At 38.7% G+C, this 24,867-nt stretch overlaps 4 protein-coding genes across 6 annotated transcripts; 2 read left to right on the top strand and 2 right to left on the bottom strand.

Moving 5' to 3' along the window:
• The first annotated feature begins 1,043 nt into the window (after positions 1-1,043).
• LOC103708444 (pre-mRNA-splicing factor SLU7-like) lies at positions 1,044-8,287 on the top strand. Of its 3 annotated transcripts, XM_008793374.6 has the most exons (11): positions 1,044-1,329; positions 1,401-1,543; positions 2,682-2,845; positions 2,943-3,055; positions 3,788-4,201; positions 4,384-4,519; positions 4,642-4,941; positions 5,209-5,425; positions 7,640-7,743; positions 7,823-7,891; positions 7,975-8,287. In XM_008793374.6, the coding sequence occupies exons 3-11, from the start codon at positions 2,807-2,809 to the stop codon at positions 8,050-8,052; spliced, it is 1,470 nt and encodes a 489-aa protein (XP_008791596.4). In that variant the 5' UTR covers positions 1,044-1,329; positions 1,401-1,543; positions 2,682-2,806; the 3' UTR covers positions 8,053-8,287. The 3 variants fall into 3 exon arrangements, with proteins under 3 accessions (XP_008791596.4, XP_008791595.4, XP_088575343.2); XM_008793373.6 differs by lacking the exon at positions 1,401-1,543 and having other exon boundaries at positions 1,086-1,329; XM_088719217.2 differs by lacking the exon at positions 1,401-1,543 and having other exon boundaries at positions 1,158-1,329; positions 2,655-2,845.
• Positions 8,288-8,947: 660 nt separating this feature from the next.
• On the bottom strand, positions 8,948-9,814 carry LOC103708446 (uncharacterized). The gene has a single exon (XM_008793375.6). It carries the CDS (start codon positions 9,695-9,697, stop codon positions 9,170-9,172), a length of 528 nt encoding a protein of 175 aa, XP_008791597.3. The 5' UTR covers positions 9,698-9,814; the 3' UTR covers positions 8,948-9,169.
• A 3,115-nt stretch (positions 9,815-12,929) lies between these two features.
• On the bottom strand, positions 12,930-19,254 carry LOC103708447 (pollen Ole e I family allergen protein). Its single transcript, XM_008793376.5, has 2 exons — positions 19,028-19,254; positions 12,930-13,455 (listed from the first exon to the last, which is right to left on the bottom strand). Exons 1-2 carry the CDS (start codon positions 19,192-19,194, stop codon positions 13,128-13,130), a joined length of 495 nt encoding a protein of 164 aa, XP_008791598.4. The 5' UTR covers positions 19,195-19,254; the 3' UTR covers positions 12,930-13,127.
• A 4,129-nt stretch (positions 19,255-23,383) lies between these two features.
• LOC148714480 (uncharacterized) lies at positions 23,384-24,058 on the top strand. Its single transcript, XM_088719367.2, has one exon. It carries the CDS (start codon positions 23,384-23,386, stop codon positions 24,056-24,058), a length of 675 nt encoding a protein of 224 aa, XP_088575493.2.
• Positions 24,059-24,867: the final 809 nt, after the last annotated feature.

Here is a 24,867-nt window from a genome sequence, read left to right as displayed (position 1 = left end):
AATATTGTTGCCCTCATGCATGTATAGTCGATTGAACAAATGATCGATTCCAATTAATGCTTGGAGTTTCCATTCCATATAAAAAAGATAAAAGATATTTAAAAGCCAAACATGATCAGCTTGTTGAATTGATAGGACCGTCAATCAACAATTCGAATTTACACCAAAAGCTGTTTCTTTGTAAGAATCATCCTTCTATAGTTGAACCTGAAAGAATCATTGGTTGAACCGCTGATTCTTTTAAATCATTTCAGTTCAAGCGATCTGGCTAGTTTTTATATAATTTAGAATAGGATTCAAAATCAAGAATTAGGGTTCAAAAATGATTTTTTTCTCATCTGTTTTGCAATGCACAATGTCCTCCGTGATTCGGAAAGCAAACAATGATGGTGTAGGATGGAGACGACTGACAACATCAGATCTCTCCAAGATATTTTTTCATCTTTTAACTTCATTCTAGATCCTAGGGTTCAACGATAAACATCAAATGGACAACTTAAGTGTGCTACAATCTTTCTCTCTCATCTCTCCCCATCCTTTTGTTCTTCTATTTCAAGTGCTTTCCAAAACAATCTCCTAATTCATTCTCTTTCTTCTATGTTTAATGTTAATTCTTATAACATATATTTTTTTATTTTCTTTTTTTTGTCACAAATTTCTATCTTCTTTTTTTCACAAAAAGCCGGGACTTATCTTGTTTGCTGAAATTTGAAGATTTTAAAATGTTGAATTCTCACTCTCTCTCTTTTCTCTTCTTCTCGATTCCTCAATCTGCATTCAAGCAATATATTTTGCTCCCCTTTTTGTGATTTCTTAAAATATCAGTTTAAAATAACGTTGTATTCCGGTGGCATTGCACATTGCTGATCGTAATGTCTATATTTATATTCGCAGGCGCTTCTCACATAATGATACGGTGCTGACGTGTTTCAATGCGATTGGTGATCATAAAAAATGCTTAAAATCTCTTTCTTAGACCAGCCACGCGCGTCCCACGTGCCGAATGGCATAGAGGAGAGGCGGTGGGATCACGAGATCAGATCGGATCAGATGAAATTGATGAACCCTTCGACGGTTCTGATTCCGCGGATATGCGAGGCAGCGCCGAAACGGAGGAAAGAACGATATATCAGGCTCGCCCCCGCTCTGTCGTTCCCGTGGGCGCCTTCGGGCCGCTTTACGGCCGATTAAGATCTCCTTCTCTTTCTTCTTTTTTCTTGATTACTTTACGGGCCGATCTATAGCCGATTAAGTTCTCGTTCTCCTCCTTCTTTGTTCTTGATTCCTTCCCGCTCCACTGCTAGAGGCTCGACATGGCGACGGCTTCGGGTAAGCTTCTCTCCCATCCCGCCGGGCGATTCTTGTGTGGGAATTTGATCCTTCGATCTCGTATTTTGCAGCTAATTTCTGTATTGATGTTCTTTGCTGTTGGGCGTGGATGAGATACGAGATGGTGATTGGTTTTTTTGTTGGCCTGTCGTTTTGGATGCGTGATGATGGTTTGGGGTTTCTGACGTGAAAAGGAACTGACAAGAACAATATGGTATTAGTTCTTCATGGTGATGGATCCCGAAATATTTTAATTATGGGGCTTTTTTGTTTCTTTGCCTTCCCAAGCCCCCCGCACCCACCCACCAACTGGAAAGAAAAGGTTCTTGGTTAATTGCCGCTAAGATTATTCAAAGAGATGCTAATTGCTACCTAGATACGTGGAATTTGAGGGATCCAATCCAACATTGTGAAAGCAACCTGCCTTGAGATTCGTTATTGTACGAACTCTTTGAAGTTTACGCGTATCTTGTATTGAAATTTGGCATCTCCATAGGTTTGCTTGAACAAAGGGGCAAAAGTTAACTTTTTAGGGTACATTACCCTGTGTATATAGCTGAAAGTCGAAATTTTTGCTGGTTTTCGCCATTCAGCTTGCTGGAAATAAATTGTGGAGACTGACCTATAATCCACAATATCTCGTCCATACTAATTTTTTGCTTGTATTCCTTTCGATGGATATTCCTAGGATAAACAAGGTGGCATGGGAAATTAGTTTCTGCACAACATACATCATCTTGGTTAGCTATATTATGATAAATAAATGTTAATGTGTTTGATCTTTATGCAATTATTTTACAAATGCTCGAGACATATGATCCACCAGTTGTTGGTACAGTATGACTGGTTGTATATCTTTTCTCTTCTTCTTTTATTTGTTTTTCACTATTTCAGAATGTTATGGTGCTATGTGCTGTACTTTATTGTCCTATTATTGGCACGGGCACGATACATAATAGTTTAAGTTCAGGTCTTGACTTTTTTTTTGGAAAATTATTTTGAGCGTGTTTTATAATTTTCACAAGTGTTGCTGGAGAAAACATGTAATATTAGTAACAACAAGCCTCAAAAGAATATTGGGTTTATATTGTTTAGGGAGACACATCTTTCAAAATGAATTTTGAGGTGTAACCCCAAAAATAGAATTTTGAGGAATCAGGGTCTTGTGTGGATCATTCATATGTATACATTCTACTGTAGTCCATGTTGCTATTCATGTAAGTCTACCAATCAAGACACATTGGCATTGCGCTATTAAGCTAAGAGTTGATATGTCTTATATAAGAATTGCATGTCTTTTATCATTCTTCTATTTTTTGTGCGAGGTTCAAATATTGCTGTCTTTGTTGCAGCATCGTTTAAATCCCGGGAAGACCATCGAAAACAGCTTGAGTTGGAAGAAGCACGTAAGGCTGGGCTTGCCCCAGCTGAGGTTGATGAAGATGGAAAGGAAATTAATCCACACATTCCTCAATACATGTCATCTGCACCTTGGTATCTTAATGCTGAGAAGCCTGTAAGTTTCTTTGCCTAAACTTAATGTGCATTGGCTTATGTCCAATATTACTTGATAAAGTTTTAATATTAGTTGCAATTGTTTTCCTTTCCAATAGAGTTTGAAGCATCAGAGGAAATGGAAGTCAGATCCAAATTACACAAAATCATGGTATGACAGAGGTGCAAAAATTTATCAGGCTAATAAATATAGAAGGGGTGCTTGTGAAAAGTAAGTACTCTCCCTCTCTACCTTTCTCTCTCGCTCTCAATTTTGGGGTCAAGATGCCATCTTTACTGCCGACAGTTCCTAAAAAACTGTGGTTTAAAACATTTTTGGAGATCTTTTTGGGGTGACACATCATTTTGCATTTTTTTTCTCCCTGCCCTAGTTGCTTTCACTTTTATGAAAATGCTATACCACCATTTACTATAAAATTACTATTCTAATTCTATGTTTAATTATGAAGTTTTAACCCTGATAGGTGCTAAGAGTAACACAGACAACATATCTCTGCCTTCAATACGTTGGGATCAGTTCTACTACTAATCAATGTTGCATTGTGCAATAGGTTCACTTGTAGTTAGTTATTCATGAGACGTGATGTGTGCTAATTATTTTAATGTTATTCTGTCAAAAAAATGTTGACTGGTTTTAGTTTATGAACATGTGACTGCTGTCTGACTCTATTTTGAATGAAAGAGTTTTGACATTTTTTTCACCTCCTGTTGTAATTGGGTAAGGTTTTTGGTTGACAATGTATATCTGCCTTCAATATGCGGGATCAGTATTTGGATCGATGCTGCACTGTGGCATGGGTTCATGAATAGTTAGTTATTCATAGTTTTTGTCAATTGTTTTGACATTATTCTGTCAAAATCTTGTTTGGTTATATGACCATTATCTGATGCTATATTGGATGAAGAGATTTGACCCTTTTTTTTTTTTTGGTTCATATTGTAGTTGTGGGGCAATGACTCATGATAAGAAGTTATGCATGGAGAGACCACGGAAGGTGGGAGCAAAGTGGACAAACATGCATATAGCGCCAGATGAGAAAGTGGAGACATTTGAACTTGATTATGATGGAAAACGTGACCGTTGGAATGGCTATGATCCATCAACTTATGCTCGTGTAATCGAGCAATATGAAGCTAGGGAGGCAGCGAGGCGGAAATATCTGAAAGAACAGCAACTGAAAAAGCTGGAGGAGAAAAACAACAATCAGAATGGCGAAGGTGCAGTTAGTGATGAGGATGATGACGAAGATGAGCTAAAGGTTGATGAGGCAAAGGTTGATGAGAGCAAACAGATGGACTTTGCAAAAGTGGAGAAACGTGTACGCACCACAGGTGGTGGAAGCACTGGAACAGTCAGGTAAATTTAAGAATTCTATTACTCTTATTTAGAACTGGTTAGAAGGCTTTTTATAGTCATATTTTACTCTCATGGATTATAGTTATTGGTTTTCTTTAGATATATAATTATTCTTTCCAGGAATTTGTGCTGTTGCATATGCTTATTGAGCTGTTTTATATAACCTTAATTATTCTTTCCAGGAATTTGCGTATTAGGGAGGATACTGCAAAGTACCTTCTGAATTTAGATGTCAATTCAGCCCACTATGATCCAAAAACCCGTTCCATGCGTGAGGATCCTTTACCAGATGCCGATCCAAATGAGAAATTTTACGAAGTGAGTGCTCAAATAATTCTAAAACATGCTTATCTGATGCCATTTAATGGATATCAGAAGTATATAATGTTTCGTTATTTTCTCACTGTACATGTTCTTATTCATTCATGATTATACTGTAGGGTGATAACCAAAACAGAATTAGTGGACAAGCACTCGACTTCAAGCAGCTGAATATGCATGCTTGGGAAGCTTTTGAGAAAGGGCAGGATATCCACCTGCAAGCTGCCCCCTCTCAAGCAGAATTACTTTTTCAGAATTATAAGATTATTAAAGAGAATTTGAAATCAAAAATGAAGGATACCATTATGGAGAAATATGGAAATGCAGCATCCGAAGAGGCACTTCCAAGGGAACTTCTTCTTGGGCAGAGTGAGAGAGAGATTGAGTATGACCGTGCTGGTCGAATAATAAAGGGCCAGGTATAATTGTCTACATCCATATGTTTTCTTCTATCTTCCATTTTCTTTAATTTAAAGAAAGAAATAGGCAAGGTGCCCTTTTTCCTAGTAGATATCTTGCTAGAATTATAAGATCTTCCTTCCAGAGGCCTATATATATTTAAACTCATCGGTTTGATATGTGGTTTTGGGTTGGGACTTGTAATTCTGTCTTTTTTCTTTGAAAATTGGGAAGTCTTTTCTAACTGTGGCTAATCCAAATCATCACTTGTCAATGACATATTTTAGGAGACCTCACTGCCAAGAAGCAAGTATGAAGAAGATGTATTCATAAATAACCATACCAGTGTTTGGGGTTCATGGTGGAAGGATCACCAGTGGGGCTACAAATGCTGCAAACAGACTATTCGTAACAGCTACTGCACAGGGTCAGCTGGAATTGAGGCTGCTGAAGCTGCTGCAGAACTGATGAAGGCAAACATTGCTCGTAAGGAGGCCACAGAAGGTCAGTAGAAGAGTTACCAAATTCTGGAATTTTTTGTTAAACAAGACTATATCATGATTTGATTGCAAACCTGGTTGTTCAGCTATTTTTAGCTGCCACAAAATATGATACTCCTGCCACACATTTCTAATCAAACAAAGCCAAAAGATGAAAGAGCTCTTTGCTGTTCCAGAATTCATGAACGTTTAACATATTTTAAAATGGGAAAATGGAACACGTCTGTTGTGTATCAATTTCCATCAGTGCACATTGAAGTGATATACCTTAACAAGTTGATATGCAGCAATAAGTAGGCAAGGACCGGCATGGCATGAACCATGCCAATGCCAGGCGGGCATGGCATATTCTTTTCCGTTATTTTCAATGCTCAACTTCCAAATATCCAAAACCTTTATGTGATTTAACTTCTTTGCTTTATATTTATAAGCTTGTCTGTTTTCTTGGATCAAGCTTCCTGATGCTCTGAAATATCCATGCTCGAGGAATTTTTCTCCCTCTTTTTACTCACTAGAATTTCTTCATCACTTGGGAATCTAAGAAACTTTGGTAATGACATCCATCCTATGAGGCTGTGACTTGCAATTCAGCTACAAATGTTTGAACTTAGTGTTAATTTCCACAAGTACATTGTTGCATAAAGTTTTCTGTGACAAAATCTTTCAGAAATATTTATTTCTGCCAAATTATTTTTTACTTAAAGCTCCCTTTAAAAGCCTTTAGCTTCTTTAGACTCATTGCGTAGTATCTTCTTGATTTGTTGAATCTGACAATTTTCGGAAGCCTTTAAACATCATGCAATCTGATTATTCTATTCTTTTTCTCATTTAAATTTTTGGATAGGCAGATGATAGATTTGGTCAGATGTCTTAAGTTCTATCAAGGTCTTCTGAGGTGCAACTTTTAGTTTTGACTGTGCCAAATATTTTTTTGTCTCAAATCTGTTAGTAGTAAATGAGGGTCATAATTCACATTGATTGTGCAAGTCTACTTAGGTGATTATTTATGATAAAAGAAATTCTCAATGTTTCTGTATTTCCTTTTAATCACAAAGCCTAGGGTGATTATACCCTTGAGATAACCTTTCATGCTCTTATATTTAAGTAGTGTTTCCTCTGCAATTTGATGGGGCCCTTTTCCTCTGTTAACTAATTCCTCCTGTATGCACCTGTAGTTGCATACAGATTCAGTGCCCATCTTGGTTTTAACAGATCTTTCTTTAGATGTCTCTCTCTTTACTTGGACTCCATGGAAACCTTCTCAGTTTTCCCCTTTCTTGTTCGTTTACTTTTTTTATTTGGAACTCATTATGTTCCAAGTCTATAGGAGCTGCTTGTGGAGCTGTTGGTCATTCCCTCCTTCCACAATAATTTGCTTTTCCACCAGCAAGCTTTGTATCCGTTCACTCTTTTCAAAATCAAATTCGCATGCTTTTATCCTGTTGCCTTTAATTGAAATGCCCTGATATCGTCATACTCATTGATTTATTGTGCATAAGGAATTTTTCACTCATTCCTAGCTTTTGCTTTCTTCAGATGGTATTAATCTTCTTTGAGATCTCTATGTTGTGGCATACTATTAATTTTGCTTTAGTACATATCATGTTATCATCCACATTTTGTATATTTGATTTGTGAAACAAATAGTGGTTGCATGCTGGAAGAACTGGAAATAAAAAAAAAAAAGAAAGAGAAGTCGCCATATCTTGGCTGATCTGTTCCCATGGCTTTGACCTGATTGGCTTTTAAAATATTCCTTTGGAGAGATTTGACTAGATAAACATTTGAAATTGAACTTAAGTTTTAAGTGAATTTAGCTGAATGTAAGTTACATGCGGAGAAGGTACTGGCATATCTTTTATAGGGTTAGCTGATACCTAAAAGCTGGCTGTTACTGATACAAGCAAGCTTCATTACAATGAAATTTGGTTTGTGGTATGTGAGAAACTATGATATTGTGATTATTTTGGTCAAGTGAAGTTTCTTCCGATGATGGTATTTTGATCATGTTATACTGTATCAACCTGAACCAGGTGGTACAGGACGTACTGTACCATATCGGTTCAATACCAGTATCCGACATGAGTGGCATATCGACACTCGGTATGCTAAAAAAATACTGTACAATACCGTTCCGACACTATGTTAGTGTGGCACCGGTACGGGGTCCGGTACCGAGACGGTGAACCTTGATTCTGATAGTATTTGTGCAATACAGAGAAACCTATGCAGCATGAGGAGAAGCGGCTTGCTACTTGGGGAACTGATGTCCCTGATGACTTGGTTCTTGATAAAAAATTGCTTGCAGAAGCTCTGAAGAAGGTGAGTATGAGTTCTACTTTTATTTAGTTCTGTGTTTTTGTTTAATCTATAGATACTGAAAGTGTTTCAAATTTGGCAGGAGGATGAAAGAAAGAAGGAAGAAAGGGATGAAAGAAAGCGGAAATACAATGTGAAGTGGAATGACGAGGTATTATCTTGTCTCCATGTATTTCTTGTTTCTTGTAAAGAGGTGTTTCATTGCGTGATTCTCATCTGATTTTATCCATCCAGGTCACTCCGGAAGAAATGGAAGCCTATCGAATGAAGAAGATCCATCATCATGATCCAATCAAAGATTTCCTCCACTAATTCCTGCTTGGTGTATATATATTACCACTGAAGTCATGAAGCTTGGGAGGCTGTTGGACGAGCAACAATTCCCCTGGACGCTTCTTTTGTTTGAGGGCTGAGTGTTCAGTTTGTAAATTTTAGACCAAGCTGCAGAGGCTATAATTGTGGAGAACGTTTTCTTTTTCTTTGGTACTGGTTATCCTTAAGAAATCAAGTCTATAGTCGTTTGCCGTATAGGCTTACGATTGTGAAAGGAGCATTGGAATGATGGTTCTATGTTAAATGTGGTTTGGTTATTGGGGTTAAGATAGTGGTGATGGTTCTTTGCCAAGTGAACTCCGGGATATCTGAAACAACAAAATTATCGAACAGGTTATGTGTTCAATCTTTTTGCATGTTTTGACATTGGATGAGTCGACTTGCAATCAGTTTATTCCGAGAGAATTTTCACCGGAAGCCCGAGAGGAGGGGCAAAAAAAGTACTGGTTCGGGGGTGGAGGGAGCTTTCGACATTAGTTCATCCCCAACTGACCAGGTTCGACTAATTGAGACCTTGAAAAGTGAATAGTGCTCATCATACAATTCAAATCCGACATTTTCCCACCTGATTTTGAATATCTGTAACAAGGATCATTTGGATTTGTGAATCTGAATCCGATCCAGTTTTGAACCAGTTTCTGGGCAACATGGAAAGAGCATGTGTTGTTTGAAAATACAGAAACGGGAGATCCACGTTGTCTAAAATTTACAGCAAAAAATAGACTGCCGTGGCCAGCGCTTTTAACTTACAACTTCCCAATTGAACTTTCTAAATAGCCAACCAAAACAACCTGAAATATAAAGGTAAAACAAATATTCTGGATCGAGTAATGTGTTAGAAGTTTCCAATCAAGCAACCACAACAACCTCCAAGGGAAAAAATTAAAATACTATAGATTGAGAAATGTATTAATTTCTGTTGTTTCCAGTTGCCACTACCAATTTTCAGACCATATAAATTCCACATACACAATCATTGTTCAGAGCCACCATATATACACGAAAGAAGAAAACTGAAAGATTAGAAGAAGACTCGAATAAACAATAGAACCCATGAACCTATAGAGACCCATGAACCCAAGGCTCGCGCAGGGGCTTATACTCCTCGCGCCAGCATCTCCTGATACTCCCCAAACGACCGCTGTCTCTGAAGCCTCATCTCCTCTCTGAACTTCCTTATAAACATCTCTGCTCTCAAGTCCACCTCTCCCATCCCTCCCACCAGACTCGAAGAAGGCCCACAATAAGAAGAAGAAGAAGAAGAAGAAGAAGCAGGAACAGCAGCAGCTCCAAACGTAACCCGAAGCTGATCTCTCGTTGCACTTTTCTCCAAATATGGCTCCACGCACTCGACGTGCACCGGCGTGGGCTGGTTGTAGAGCTCATCAACGAAGACCGGTGCGAAGTGCCGATGTTGGTGCAGTCGCCGAGTGCGGCGTTTCTTGCGTCGACGGTGGTAAGAGGACGAACTTGGGGAGTGAAGGATGGTGTTGAGGCGCGCCTTTGCATGTTTGAGGGCCTTGGCCCGCTTGAGTTTCGATAGTTTGGATTGAAATTTGGAGGTGAAGCTGTTCCACACCTTCTTGGAGGGAAGGAGTTGGTTCTTGAGGCCCAAGCAAGCCATGCAATCAAAGAGTTGGTGGTGGCGAGAGGGACGAGACTTGAGCGGGCGAAGGCTTTGTTTTGGACTTGGGATGGTTGAGGGTGTGGGGAGGGATGGTGCTTGCTCTTATATATTTCTCCTAGCTCTGGCCGGCCTTTTTTATTCAAGTATAGTTCCACTTTGTGATGAAATTACTTATAAAATTATGATAGTGGAAGACAAGGGGTTTTGCGGGAGTCTAGTCTCCTCCTTTCGGCATCCCTGGGTAAGATCTACGCCAAGTGTTTGACCGTTGGGTGACCCAACTGTAGAACCAAACTCTCCTAAGTTGCAAGGGAATCGTGGTTCGGAAAATAAGATTACCAGAACACCCCTGTGAGAGCTGCCAAAAGTAGATGAGCGTGATGATTGTTCTCCATTTTTTCTAATCAAATTTGCTAACATTCTTGAGAGTTAATTGAATTTGCTTTCACTGCAGCACTTCAAAAATTTTATCTGCAACCTTTTGAGAGGAAGATGAGCAGTACCTATCCAAGTTTATTAAGATCAGACATTGGTTCGTATATGTCGGGCTTGTGCACTTAAAAAGACTTGGTTCCTATATTTTTGGATGTGCTGAGCTTGTAAAGTTAGATCCAATAACTCATCATTTTTTCATCTCTTTTTTTTGGAACCTTTCCAGCATCCATATAGTACTCGGCATAACATTAATATGTGAATTATAATTTCTTTATAGAATGCAAACTCCCAAAACCATTAGGTAAGACCACAGGGCCTATGTGTCATTTCAGCACTTCAATTGGTTGCCTTTCTTTTTGTTTTTTAATTCCAGGAACTATAAGGCGAAGGAAGGAATCACTCTCGAGCTCGGTTGCTGACGAGATTTGCGTAACACCTGGAATAATGGGGCCATTGCTATCCCCCACCTCCACCTCCCCTTTGGAACATGCTACGTCCATCCCTCATTTTCTTCTAACAATGAATGTGGACGGCACGGCAAATCCCCAGAACTTGCAGCCAAGATTCTTGGGTTGCTTAAAACTTCCGAGAATCAAAGGATATGCTTTGGCACCTTCCAGGGACCAAACAATCTATTTTTCTTTCTGCTCAGCTAAAACGCTTTCCAGCGAAGTTCCCAATAGCAATCCAGTTTATTCCCACCTTCTTTGGGCCCACTAAGAAAGCACAAGGAACCCCATGATATTGTCTAAACCTGACTGTTCCTGCACTTATTCTGCATCCTAATGATTCTAAGAATGCTTGCTGCACAAAAATTTGGACGGAAATTGAGAAAATAATAAGCCTTCTACAGTCGAGAACATGAGGAAAAAAAATCGGAAGGGATGCCAATCTTTTGGGCTGTGCAGATCATGAGAGGAAACTACCGAACGTCAAAACTGATGAATACCCTTGGCGCGCCTGCGAATGCTTTATTTGGACTTAGGTTTCCTCTGCCATGCAGAACAGTATATTCTTTAGATTGAAAGCCAATATGATATCCATTACAAGTGTGGTGGGAGAACATATGCTTGGAGAAGTTTAACAGAAGAAAATCTAGCCTCAAGTTTTCTGTTAAAATATTTGCAGAGAAAGTTGGAAAGCAAGAGAAAAAGTGCGAGAGAAAAAATTTTATCGCTCTACTCCTTCACATTCGGAACATCTTAGGGGTTATATGGACTCGTGGACATATTTCATATAAGAAAAATAATATAAGCTGATATAAGATTACATTAACAAAAAAAAAAATATTATAGATGGTATAGATTGTTACGTGATTTATAAAATTACTCTAACAAAATCACGTTAAAAAATATATATTATTGGTTGATATAGGATTACGTTAATAAAGAAAAATATTATGAGTGATGCCGGAGGTTAAATGATTGCTAACATTATACTAACATTTATCATATTTTTTTATTACTTGCACAAAGCTTCAGTTGCGAGCACAATTCAGAGAAAACTCAATCCATCATTTTAGAGCAAAGAGCATGCCTTATCACCAATTCTTTCAATCCTTGCACGACATTAACAAAAGAAGATAGATTTTTTTTGTTGGGAAAAAGTTAAAAATCATCTATATTAAAGCCAATTGGAAGCTACAGTTTTTCATTTCATCTCAAATCAGAAATCTTCCATATAAAGCGCTCTCAATAGGTCCTGGCTGAGAGTAGTAGTTTCAGAGTGCTTTAGGTATATATATATTTTCACCGTTCCACTGCCGGAGGGATTTTGTCCCAAGCTAACTCCATGAAAATTCTTTTAGTCAATTAAGCAATTCCGTTAAACTAAATCTGGCAGACTGCTATTACTATTATTATACCAACCAAGCTCAAGTCCACTGCTGGTCTCCGTCAACCTGTCAAAATTCCATTAATATATTGCTGGTTTCCTAACCAATAATCTTTTTGTTTAACTTCTTTTTAAATGATGTGAAAATTAGTTAGATTGAGCACTTGGAAATATGAGATTATTGCACTTGGAGGAATGCCTGCCAATATTTTGAACACGAGATCTTCACAAATCTTGTTCTACCAAGAGGAAGGATGCTATTGGGTGTATCCATACTCGTAATATATGAAATACCTGTTTCAGCAAATAGAAGAAGAAGAAGAAGAAGAAGAAGAAGAAGAAGAAGAAGAAGAAGAAGAAGGGTGCAAATTGTTTGCTTCAGATTATTGCGGAAGTCTCAGTTGAGCTACAGGAGGCCTTTGAGAAACCATGGCAAAATTGCAAAGACGTCATGCGAAGCTTAGGACAGTACAAGTTGGAGAAGAAAAGTAAGCTATTATTAATAATTTGAAGCCTTAACATATTTGCTTCTGTTAGCTCGGATGATATTTGAGAAGCACTTCTATTGCAGTCTGAAAAACTTAATAAATAATAACTTTTGATGAAAACTTAGCTATAACAATACCAGAAGCATATAACAATGTCATGTAATTTTGTTCTACCTTTTTGTTTTCTCTTATTCTCTTTTGGTGGAACTTTTAATATACCTCTGTTACCAGGAACTCTCTTTTTCCAACTAAAAAGGATATATTCAGTTGTTTACACAGCAAACAAGGAACTCCATTCTAAAGTTGCAAAATTAATGTCTCCCTGAACATACTTTGTTTCTTAAATGGTGTCAAAGCTCTACATGTTATTGTACTCTCTCGAACCAACTTCTATGTATGTTACATCATTTGGATGCACACTCTTTAAGACAACCCTCAGTTTTCGATTATAGAACCTGAGAAGAAAAAGAAACTGTCGTTCGAACTTGGCAATTTGATTTTCCACAGTCCAAAGCTTAATCTAACATCATAGTAACTACCAGTGTGAAAGAATCTGCCTTCCATGGAACATACATACGTAGCAAGGTAACTGAAGGCTTTAGGTAGCAGAAGGATCCACAAAGTGACATTTAACATAGGTTTGAAAGGCATATGAATGAAACAGAGACTAGCTAAGTGCAAGCTTGGTTAGCCTCCTCGAAAAGCTTGGCCTGGGAGGCGGCAGCCTCCTCCGAGACAAGGGCCTCCAAGAGCAAAGTCTTGACCTCCCAAGCACTGTAAGCAAAGCCTGGTCTTGTATAAGCATTTAGGAGTGCTGCACTTGACTGCTTGACTAATTTGGAGAAGGCATTGCCACCAACATCATCATTCCTTTGCGTTGCCTCCAATAGTGTCAGACCTGGTTCATACCTCTCCAACACCCTTGACCCAAACACTTTTGAGACTGAAGCTTCCTGGGGGACCATATTGGGCCACACCTCTCTTCCACTGCCCCAGAACCTACATAAGGACACCAGTACATCAGCAGTGTACATGCAATGGCTATCAGGAAATATATCCAGCATACTATTTCATGATAAAAATGTCAGCAAAGGCAACTTTTATGGTGCCAAGTGAACAAATAATTATCCGTCAGCTAGTCCTCCAACCAGTTAGATGGACTATGAGAGATCATAACAGTGCACCAAGTATTAGGCATAAGTCACCTTGGGAGATAAAAGCAATTTGTATTGTACAAGAAATCAATGCACAAATGTTGACAAAACTTGTATAATGGAACAGTAGGTCATAACCTTCATAAGCATGATATGTAGATGCACAAACGCTGGTGTATAAATAGCTTTGCAATTTGCTGAGGAAAACAACAACATCAACCTTAAGCAAAATTGGTTTTGCTTATAGGAAACCAAGATAGCAACAGCGTTTTCTTCAACTAATGGAGGACCTGCAGATCATGCAATTACAAGAGGCAGACAGAGGTCTAATCATACTTAATTTGGAACATCAACAAGAATCATATCGAGGTCACTGCATTGAACGCTATCAATTTCAAAACAAATTGCAATAACATTTTCTTTTTATAGGAATAAATGAAAATTCATTGAAAAGTTCTGAGTAGGAAACTTTTCTCCATGAATGTGTTTAAATGTTTTGTGCGAATGGAAAATACAATCTAGGTATATCATCCGAGTGCCATATCATCTCCAATAGCATGCTTTTATAGCAATGTTCCTTTCCCAGATTATCTTCTAAAGAGAGGGAGAGAAAGCGACCATCCTGGCAAGGGACAAACCACATTCTGATAGAACAACAGCCCACTGCCCGGAAGACCGATGATCACACAAAGTGCACTACCTGAAACACTGGTATGCTAATCCACACACAATCAGCATGCCCTTGTATATTCTGTAACATCTGGCCTATGATCAGCTCATAGATGAATTTTTCTTGGTTAGGGGATAACAGGCACTCCCCAAGTCACCAATATTATATGTATAAAATATAAAATATTTCTATCTTTGTTAACATAAAGCGATATATCTTGACATACTGATAAATTAATATGCTGGTGAAAATATTGGTATTTTCATGAGTATCTTATAACATGTGTTGGGATGATGGCCTATTTTTAGGCCTTGTTGTGCTCAAAGGTAGGCTCTAATTAGTTTTTTAATTTTGAATACCTAAGCTCTGACAGCTTTCATTACGATGTTGAGCTCATAAAATAACCTTATTCAGCCTTGAGTGAAACTACTGATTCGTACATGCTCTAAACCTGAGTCCTCTAAAAAGCAACTTACATAGTACAATTAGGTCTTATAACTACTGAGAAATTTAAGCCCTTTGGTTAAGCGTCGAACTGTTAAGCACCACAAGCCAAGGTCAAGCTCCTGGGCTCTTCTGCTCTTGAGCTGACCCAGTAAAGAAAAGAACGTGATAATATTGCTCCAGAGGTTCTCAACCAAGCAATACAAGTTCCACAAAAAGGATGGACTACCACTCTGGCCAATTGAATAATGAGGTCATCGACCTATATTTTGATGCATAAAGATGGTGGTGTACTCCATTTCCTCAAGCATCATAAGATGAACAATCCTTAGGAAGGATACATTTCTCTCCTCTTGAAGAGTTCTTCATGTATTAATTTTGAAATTCATATGATGTGGCATGACAAACCTATGGCAATCCATAGTATTGCGAGCAGGTAGATCAAAAACAACCTATTCAAAAGAATGTATTTATTTGATCTAGATTCTGATCAACAACCCACTAGAAGAATATAAGACCACTCAGAAAATTTAGGCAAAATTATGAATAAAGCTACTCCCACTTTGGAAGACGACATGAAATTATATCACTTCTTAAACTCCTAAACATGAATCTCGCACATATTCAAGGTCAATTTATATAATGACAAATAAAGAACATCTGTGACAAAGCTAACTCTTTGTAAAAAGATCTTGAGAGTTGAGAGAGCTTTGATAGCACTTATTCAAGTAAAATTGTAAGAACATCTACCTAAAATCTGCATATGTTCAAGGGCATGACAGGTAATAGATAGGTGCATAAAAAAATAAGCTGAAATTGACCAATTTTAATTATATGAGCAAGTTTTCAAGACAGAAACCACAATTGAAAAGTAATACATTATGGTGGGTCCTGGATTAACCAGATCCAACTGGAGGCATACTAAAGAATTTGTCCCCTAAAGACAGCAATATTATGCAGGAAATGAAATGCATTTAGGGCGTAGCATATATTTCTATATCTAGGGTGCCACAACTACTTTAAAATATCTCTAAAATCTGATACCGGTACTCAAGGTTCGCCATCTCGGTATCGAACTCCGTATTAGTGCCACACTAGCACAGTATCGGTACGGTATGAAAATTTTTTTAACATACCGAGTGTCAGTACGCCATCCATACCGGATATCGGTACCGAACCAGTATGCTACAGTACACCCCGTACCCTCCGGTTCGGACCGGTTACCTTGCCTGCACCTACCACCCGTGTGCTTTCTTGCTGCAAATACTTTTTCTATCTAGGGTGCCACATCCACTTTAAAATATCTCTAAAATCTGATACCTGCATCTACTACTTGTGTGCTTTCTTACTACAAATACTTTTTCAGAGCTCCTTTTCCCCATAACAGAACCCGCTCTAGTAAATTTTCTTGTTTCAGATACATAGGATTCATGTAGCTGATTTGATTCAAATTCATTGGTATGAGAAAACATTGAATTCCAACAAATAGGCAGCACTATTCACAAAATTACTGAAAATTCTTAATTTATTGCTGATATTTTTTCTTGTTCAAAAGATCCCTTGGATGATTTTCCATATACAAACTGGTCGTGCATTATTCATGAACAAATTAGCCTTTATTTATGAATTTATATTTGCGTTCTGCATCTTGCTTGAAAACTAGTTCATGGATAAGCTGCAAGGTTGATCATTGAAAGCCTTGAAAGTTCTTTCTTCTTTAGTCTCACATCCGGTGAGATAAAGAAGAGCTTCAAAACTTAATAATCTTCCATATTTTGCCTTTGGGCATATTTTCTGAACCTTTAATTGATAACAATTCAAAAGCAACTTTGAGTGCTTCGACCATCCAAGCATTATTTTCTTGTATTATCACCTTTTTTTGGCCTTGTGTTCCATTATTTCCCCGTAGAAAGATTATGAAAATCAGCTAAAGAAACTACATTCTAGAAGGAAGTAGGGCCCATCTCATCACGGGTGCAAACAAGCTGAGCCAAGTATTAGGCTGCTTGGGCTCAGCTTGAAACATATGGAAGCTGCTTGAACTTAGCTCGAGCTCAAGCAGAGGTTGACAGCTCATGCTCAAGCACGGCGTATATAAGCTCTAAGCCAAACCTATAAAAAGCCGAGCCAAGCTTCCCTTGTCACTCTATTATCCCCACCCTGTTCAGGCTCGACTCATTTATGAGCTGAGCTCTAAAAACTATTTGAACTCGGTTCACATTTTGGTTGACCTAAGCTTGATCTATGCTATAGTCGAGCCGATCCCGAGCTGCAAAAGAGCAACTGGGATCATTTTTAGGCCTACATGTTGGGACTTCTACCAAATAGGCTAGCCAAAAAGTGTTATGTGGGTTTCTTAGCCGTGTATAAGTACTCAAGATCTACCCAGTGCATAGCATAAGTAAGACTAAAAGATACACCAAAATGGGTTTACACATACTCCTCCTGTTTAAGGCTAAGCATCCTCACTAGGCTAAAGATCCAAATCCATTCAAATCCAATTACAAATACCACAAATTCAATTTACAAACACCACGATCAGCCAGTGGCCAGTTTAGATAGACCTGTGCAGCAGTGCCCCCAATCCACATGGCTGGATCCGCTCTGATATCATTTGTAATAATCCAAGACATCATCCAAAAAGACTAGACGAAAAATGTTATTTGGATTTCTTGACCCTGTATAAGTATTAAAACTTTACCCAGTGCATAGCACATGTGAAACAAAATACATACCCACATAGATCCTCACGCATGTCATCATGGAGTTTAATGTTATAAATTAATTAAAAGACCCTGTAAGAATAACTTGTCAAGAGCTTCTCTCCAACTTACATCAGAGAAACATTTGAATCGCATAAGTAAAAATCTCAAACTATTTTAATTTTTAAAAAATTCTATTATATTTACATCTATAATTTTATCTTTCATATTTTGTCTTTTTTTTGTCAACTGCTATTCAACTTTGTTTTTAGCATTTTCCTTTCCTAGAAATAAGAGTTCATAAGCATCATAGATGATCATTGATTTTGCATATTTCCATTTGGTTTCCTGTACTCAAGCAATTTAGTTCTCCTTCAAGTTATCATATATATTAGCTATTTAATATTTTTTGGGAAAGTTTCAACATTTTTCATGGCAAATGGAAGCCTCTTCTTTTGTGTAATACGTTTCTTCATATGTCTTTACTCTATCATATGTAGTTGCCCATATCTTCTAATCACTCTACCTGGGCATGATTTACCCATGTTGCTTCCAAGAGACATCCTAAACCTAAGGAACCCTTTTCCACATGGTCCACTGTATCAGCCCGAACTGGGCGGTATAGGATGTACCGTATCATACCAATTCGGTACCAGTACCCGATATGAATGGCGTACAAACACTTGGTATGCCAAAAAGACTCTATGCTATACCATACCGATACAGTGCTAGTGTGGCACCGGTATTGGGTTCGATACTAAGACGGTGAATCTTGCTTTTCCATGTTTTATTGTAACTGGATTTCATTCTTGTGGATCCTTACAAGCAATGACCAAGACAATAAGATCAGGCTACAGAAAGTAAACAAAAATAGGAGATCCCCTGGCATTCGGAAAAACATGGATCTATTTGATGGTCTGACATGCTTCCAACGATGCTTGTCAATCGGTCAGGTCTGACCTGACCCAGCTCGTAACTCAATCTGACCCATTGCCAGACCCGATCGGTTACCCAATTTTGCATAAAATCAACCCGATTCAGGTTTGCCTCTAGCAAAAATTGTTCCCAAACTCCAAACCTAGGACTATCGCTTTCAGTAGTTCCTCAATTTGCTCCTATGAGGTTTTGCAATTATTCATCACCATATTCTTGCAATTTGCTAGTTTCCACTCCATGCTTCCAACTTTGGAAATTTGCTCTTGCCCTCAGTTTCCTCTTCTCAATTTCTTCCTTCCACCTAGTGCGGCAACTTAGTCCGTAGCTTAAAAAACTGACTTCTTGCAAGAAAAAGTCCTCATTTCTCATCTTCATGAATGGGATTTGGCTTCAAGTTGCGGACACTTCTTCTCTCAAACCTTCTCCTTATCCCCCGCAAAAAGTCATCCCAGAAACAGCTCCCCACCCACTCCATTAAATACATTTCCACACCGCTATCTAAATCTAAAAACAAATACATGTTTTCTTAGGGGAGAAGAGAAAAAAGAGCATTAAGAGGAAGAAGCATAAGATCCTCAATTTAGAAAGGGAACAGAGCACGAGAAACACAAAACGGCCGGAGCATGACAAGAGCATGGGGGGAGGGAGAGAGAGAGAGGACATACTGGGGAGTGCATCTTCCAGGGGCTCTGGTATAGAGAAAGCCCGGCCCTTTCATCTCCGAGATGGCAGAGTAAACCCTCATCTTCCTCTCCTCCCCTCTCCCACTCGTAGCGGCTGCTTCTCCGAACCCTGCGAGATAGCGGACCAAACAGAGCACCACCAACCCCATCTCTCTCTCTCTCTGGTTTGGCTCTCGCTGTACCGTTTGAAAACCCAACGTTTTCTTGAAAATTGTACGATGTCTAATATTTTGGATGGACGATAATGTCCATATCACTCTAATTCTTGACCTCTTTGGCCATTTTAAAACGTTGGGCTTGGTTGGTGTAACTTATCGGAATCATGATCTGATGAATTCCTACCGTCCATCTGGTGGAGCAGAAGGGTCGAATGGCCTCCTCGTATCTATTGTTGATGATCTGATTGGATTTGAACGGCTGTGATTAAGGATTGTTTTGCAATTAGCCGCCTTCTCTTATGTTTATGCATTCATAATTATTTTTAGAGGTATAATTGTTCATCAGATAAATTTAATATTTTATGATAACATTCCCTCAGAGTCTCAAACCTTCTCCAAATATATTATTATTATTATTATTATTATTATTATTATTATTATTATTTGGGTGTTTCAGCAGTACACGGAATAATAAATGTTAGCACTTATGGCTCACGTGCTTGGACGGGTTTCGTGCTTCGAAAATTAGTGATCATCTCCCAAGGGTTTGGCAGGATAAGATTAAGGAGCCTGGACTTACCACGTGAATGTTTAACTCAAAAACGCATGTCTCTAAGATTCTACAAGGGTATGTTTCCTGTAATGTTTTAAACAATAAGTCATCCCATTGCAACAGACTCCAACAAAATTGTTAATTACAGTTATAACAATTATTATGGTTCTTCTTTAACTAAGGCCGCAAATGGATCGGATTGACCTATGACCCGACCTGATCCATTTAGACCCGACCCGTTTTGAAGGACCCGTGGGGTCGGGTCGGGTCGGGTCGGGTCGGGTCCTAAAATTGGACCCATTCTATTTTTCGAATCAGATCTGTATTTTCTAAATTCAAACCCAACTCGACCCATTTAAAATTTGAATAATTTTGAGTTTTCAATTCTCTGACCCGATCCGACACGACCCAAATCTGTAAAACTATTTGGGCCCGCGGGCTGCGACCCGTAGGGGTGCAAACACAAGTTCTGAAGCCATGGATAGGTTGACCCGATCTAGACCCAACCCGGATCTGAACTGGATCCAAATTTTTTGGATTGGGTCCGAATTATACATGAACCAGACCCGACCCAAATAATCCATTGGCTTAAAAATTGTAGTGGTAGACTCGGCCCGAGCCGGCCAGATCTTCTATCGGGTCGGGTCTGAGTCTAGAATCAGGATCCGAACAAGAAACCGGATTGGATCGGGTCACTCATGACCTGACCCGACCCGACCCTAATATTTCCTACAGCAAATCAGTTGGGTCAAATAACATAAAGTACTACCAGTAGCCTCCCTTATTGTGCTATCCCTAACTGAACATGGTATAGATCAAAAACAGGGATACATCCATTTTTATGTACTCCAAAATATGCTAAGTATTTGTCCAAAAAAATAAATAATACTAAGCATTTTCTAAAATTATAACAATGTATAAAAGTAATGTGCTAATCATAGGCCCAACAATTTAATAAATGCACATAATAAATAGAGGCCTTTAGATCATTCCAAGCATTTAAAAAAAATTAAATGCAATAAAGGCATTTAAACATTAATGCGCATATTACAAGCAATAAACATTTATAAATATTGCTACTCATTAACAGCCTATCAGTTCTCAATAACTAATAATAATATCTTGTGCTCTTTGACCTAACTAATTTGCTGTAGGGAATATTAGGGATAACACAATAAGGAAAGCTACTGGTAGTACCTTATGCTATTTGATCCAACTGCAGTGATTCAGAGAATTGGTATTGATTTAGAGGAGAGTCGGTCTGGTAGCCCTAGTAAGAACTGTTGCTTTCAGTGACTAGCCCAAAAGGCTACTAGGACCTAGAATTAAGGTTGTCCTATTAATGGCCCTAGTAAGAAATATTACTTTCAATGGCTGGCCCGAAAGGCTATGATGTCCCCAGTAAGAACTGTCGCTGTTAGTGACTTGCCCAACAGGCTATTAATGGTAAATCCTCAATAGTGACATCTATTTTAGAAAGTGGGAGTATGGTAGAGTTGAAAATTTATTTTTCCTCCACACATTATTTTGAGCGAAAATTAGGTTATTGTATTAGTGATTGGACATAGTGGCGCTGGAGATGATTACGAAGCTTAGTGATTTTTCGATCTAGCGACATGTCAGAATGGTTTTTACTTTGATCTAGATAGACGTGACAAAATATTTAGACTTGCGTGTAATATTCCATTGTGAGTATTTTTATAGTGAAATAGCTTCGAAGTGTGTTATCGTTGATCTGAATAAGGGAGAGAAGTTGAATGGGGATAATTACAACAAATGGGATCAAAATATCCAGTATGTCTTGGACGAACAAGAGGTCTTGGAGACCTTGACAAATTTGTTACCTAAGCCTGAAATAGAAGATATCGAACAGCATAAGAAAGACCTTGATGCCTATAAGAACTAACTCAAGAAATATCGTTGTGCACGCTTTACGATGTTAAGCAGCATGGTCAACGATCTGATTGGTGGGTTTGAGGAGTATCTAACGGCTCAGGCAATGTGGAACACATTGAAGCTAAAGTTTGGTGGAACTTCTGCTACTAGACTGCGTGGATTACCATGAAGTTTGACTCTTATAAGATGCGCTCTGGTCATTCGATGAAGCAGCATCTTCGAGTTATGTCTTCAATAATCCGCAAGCTCAAGACAGCTGGGAATAATCTCACTGATGAGCAGCAGGTTCAAGCAGTGATTCGTTCATTATTGAGTACTTGGAAGACAATGAGCCAAAACATGACGCACAATGAGAACATCAAGACTTTTAATGATGTGGCGCGTCATTTGGAACTAGAAGTTGAGCGCTTAGAGGCTATTAGGCTTAACAGTTCCGTGTATATAGCTGAGTCAAGTTCGCGTAGGGCATTTAGGCCCAAGCGCAGGAACTTTGTCCTCTCTCCCAACCAAAGGACAGCTAGTGGACCAGCTGCCAAGAAGGCAACGACCATCAAGTGCAAGAGAGGTAAACGCGCTAGAAGGAAGGATAAGTCCAAGATGGTCTGCTACAATTGCAGAAAGGAAGGCCACTTCACTCGTGAGTGCACTGAACCGAAGAAGGTATTCTCGGACTACCCTCGCTGTGTTTATGTAACAAGTTATGCTATGGTTGCTAACTCCTCTCCTGTGTAAACTGTAGACTCAGTAGCAACCGAGCATGTAGCGCGAGACAAAGTCAGATACGTGGAATAACGCCGGGTATCTGCTAGAAGTAAAGACATAAAGTGGAAAATGGAGTCAGCATGGAGGTGCTTAGCATTGGTACCTACAAGCTGAATTTGCATGGTGGGCGCACTCTATTGCTCCATGATGTGTTATATGCTCCAGAGATTCGGCGGAATTTACTTTCTGTAGTTGTTTTAGTGACACTTGGTTTTCGTTTGTTGTTTGAGAATAATGGCGTTTCATTGTATTTGGAAATAAGTTATTATGGTTGTGGTTTTATTTCTGATAGTTTTATGATTTTGGATTTGGATTATTCCGATGTCGATGCTTCAGTTATTTATTTGACTTCATCTGATAATATTAGTTCACTGACATGGCATGCTAGGCTTGGCCACATTGAACAAGATAGGATGACTAAGTTAGTTAGAAAAGGCCTTATAGGCAATCTCACTAAGGTCTCCTTGCCCATATGTGAACATTGTCTAATTGGAAAGTCAAAGAGGAAACCATTCGGAAGGGCCACTAGGGCATCATTTTCGTTGCAATTAGTCCACTCTAATATTTGTGGTCCAATGAGTGTGAGGGCTAGATATGGTGGTATCTACTTCATGACATTTATAGATGACTTTTCACATTTCGGTTATGTCTTTTTGATCTCCCATAAGTCTGAAGCCTTGGATTGTTTTAGAAAATATATTAGTATGGTTGAAAATTAATTAGACAGGACTGTTAAAGCTCTTAGAACTGATCGTGGTCGCAAGTATCTATCTGAGCAATTTAAAAGGCTGTGATGAGAAAGGAATTAAGAGGCAGTTGATGATGCCAGGTATGCCACAATAAAATAGCGTGGCGGAAAGAAGAAATCGTACAATGCTAGAGATGGTTAGGTCAATGATGGCGCAAGCAAACCTACCGATATCTTATTAGAAGGATGCATTGTTGACTGCAGCCTACATTTTTAACCGGATGCCCTCTAGGTTAATACCTTCCACTCTGTACGAGCTATGGACCGGCGAGAAACCTAATTTGAATAACTTGCGGCCATGGGATTCAACGGGTTTTGTTCACGATACTTCTCACAAGTATGGAAAGTTGGGCCCTAGAGGAAGAAAATGTATCTTTATAAAATACTCAGAGCATTCCAAGGGCTATGTTTTAATAGGTGAACAATCTGATGGAAGTGTGACTGAAATTGAATCACGAGTTGTGGATTTCATAGAAGATGAATTCCCAAGCAGAGGAGAGGTTGATAGAAATTTAGAACTCTATGAAGTTGTGGATCAAAGGGAAGGCACTCCAAGTGGCCTAGTAGATGATGAGGAAGAGATTTCTCAAACTCCTAGAGATAGTGAAAGTGACTTACTACCTAGTGGGAGTACACCATTAGAGGATGATCAACAACAATCTCACCCGCATAGAAGTCAACATGAAAATATTCTCCATCGTCGTTTTGAAATTGAAGGAGAAGCTTTCATGGTTGCTTCGCATGATGATGATGAGTCTATAACAGTTGATGAGGCTCTCTCATCTTCTGGTAAAAATGAGTGGATAAAAGCAATGGATAATGACATGGAGTCAATGAGGACAAATCAAGTCTGGGATCTGGTACCAAATCCATTAGTCTGTGGTGGGAGATGGTGAAGCAAGAAGCTATCATAAACTGTAACCAATGCCTTAAAAATGGGTCAAGATTTCTTCGAGTTTTCAAGATGGACGAAGTGCTAGCCACTAGGATATTAGAGTAGTCGTGGGTTCAACAAAAGAGCATCACGATGGATTAGCACTAAGGCTGCAAATGGGTTGGTTTGACCTATGACCCGACCCGGTCCAACCCGTTTAGATTCGATCCAACCCAATTTAAAGGATCCATAGGGCTAGGTCGGGTTTTAAAATTGGACCCGTTCCATTTTTCAGGTTGGGTCTGGATTACTAAATTCTGACCCGCTCCGACTCAAACCAGGTACAACGTTAGGGCCCGCAGGAGTTCTTAAGGGTCTATAATTCTCTATTCCTCTAATTTCTTTTTGTGTTTGAGGACGAGAGGAATGGAAGAGATTGTTTTTTGTGTACTGTTATGTTAAGGCTTAGGTTGGTTACATTAAATGAGAATACTGTTCCTTAAGAAAAAAGTTCAGACTAATGAAAGCAAAATAGAGTTAATTTTGACATGTGAAAAACGATAAGTTCATGATGAGTCCTTTGCAACTATTGAACTTTGCCATGTGTCATAATCAAAACTATATTTCTTATTTTGGCCCATATATACTTTTCTCGTAGTATGTTTAGAAAAAATAGTAGTAGATGTATTCTAACAAATTCAAGGAATATCACTGTCGAGTAAAAAGTATTAGCATAGCTGCAATCCTTTTCTACTCAAAAAAAAGTATGCATACATGAACAAAAAAATTTTCTTGAAGCTAACAAGGTCGAGCCTATCATCATTAAGTAAT

This window comes from Phoenix dactylifera, chromosome 3, assembly GCF_051530095.1.
Source record: "Phoenix dactylifera cultivar Ajwa chromosome 3, Ajwa_hap1_PhDact_Kaust_v1.1, whole genome shotgun sequence".
NCBI lineage: Eukaryota > Viridiplantae > Streptophyta > Magnoliopsida > Arecales > Arecaceae > Phoenix > Phoenix dactylifera.
Note: the sequence above shows the minus strand (reverse complement) of the source record. Positions and strands in the feature narration are given on the sequence as shown.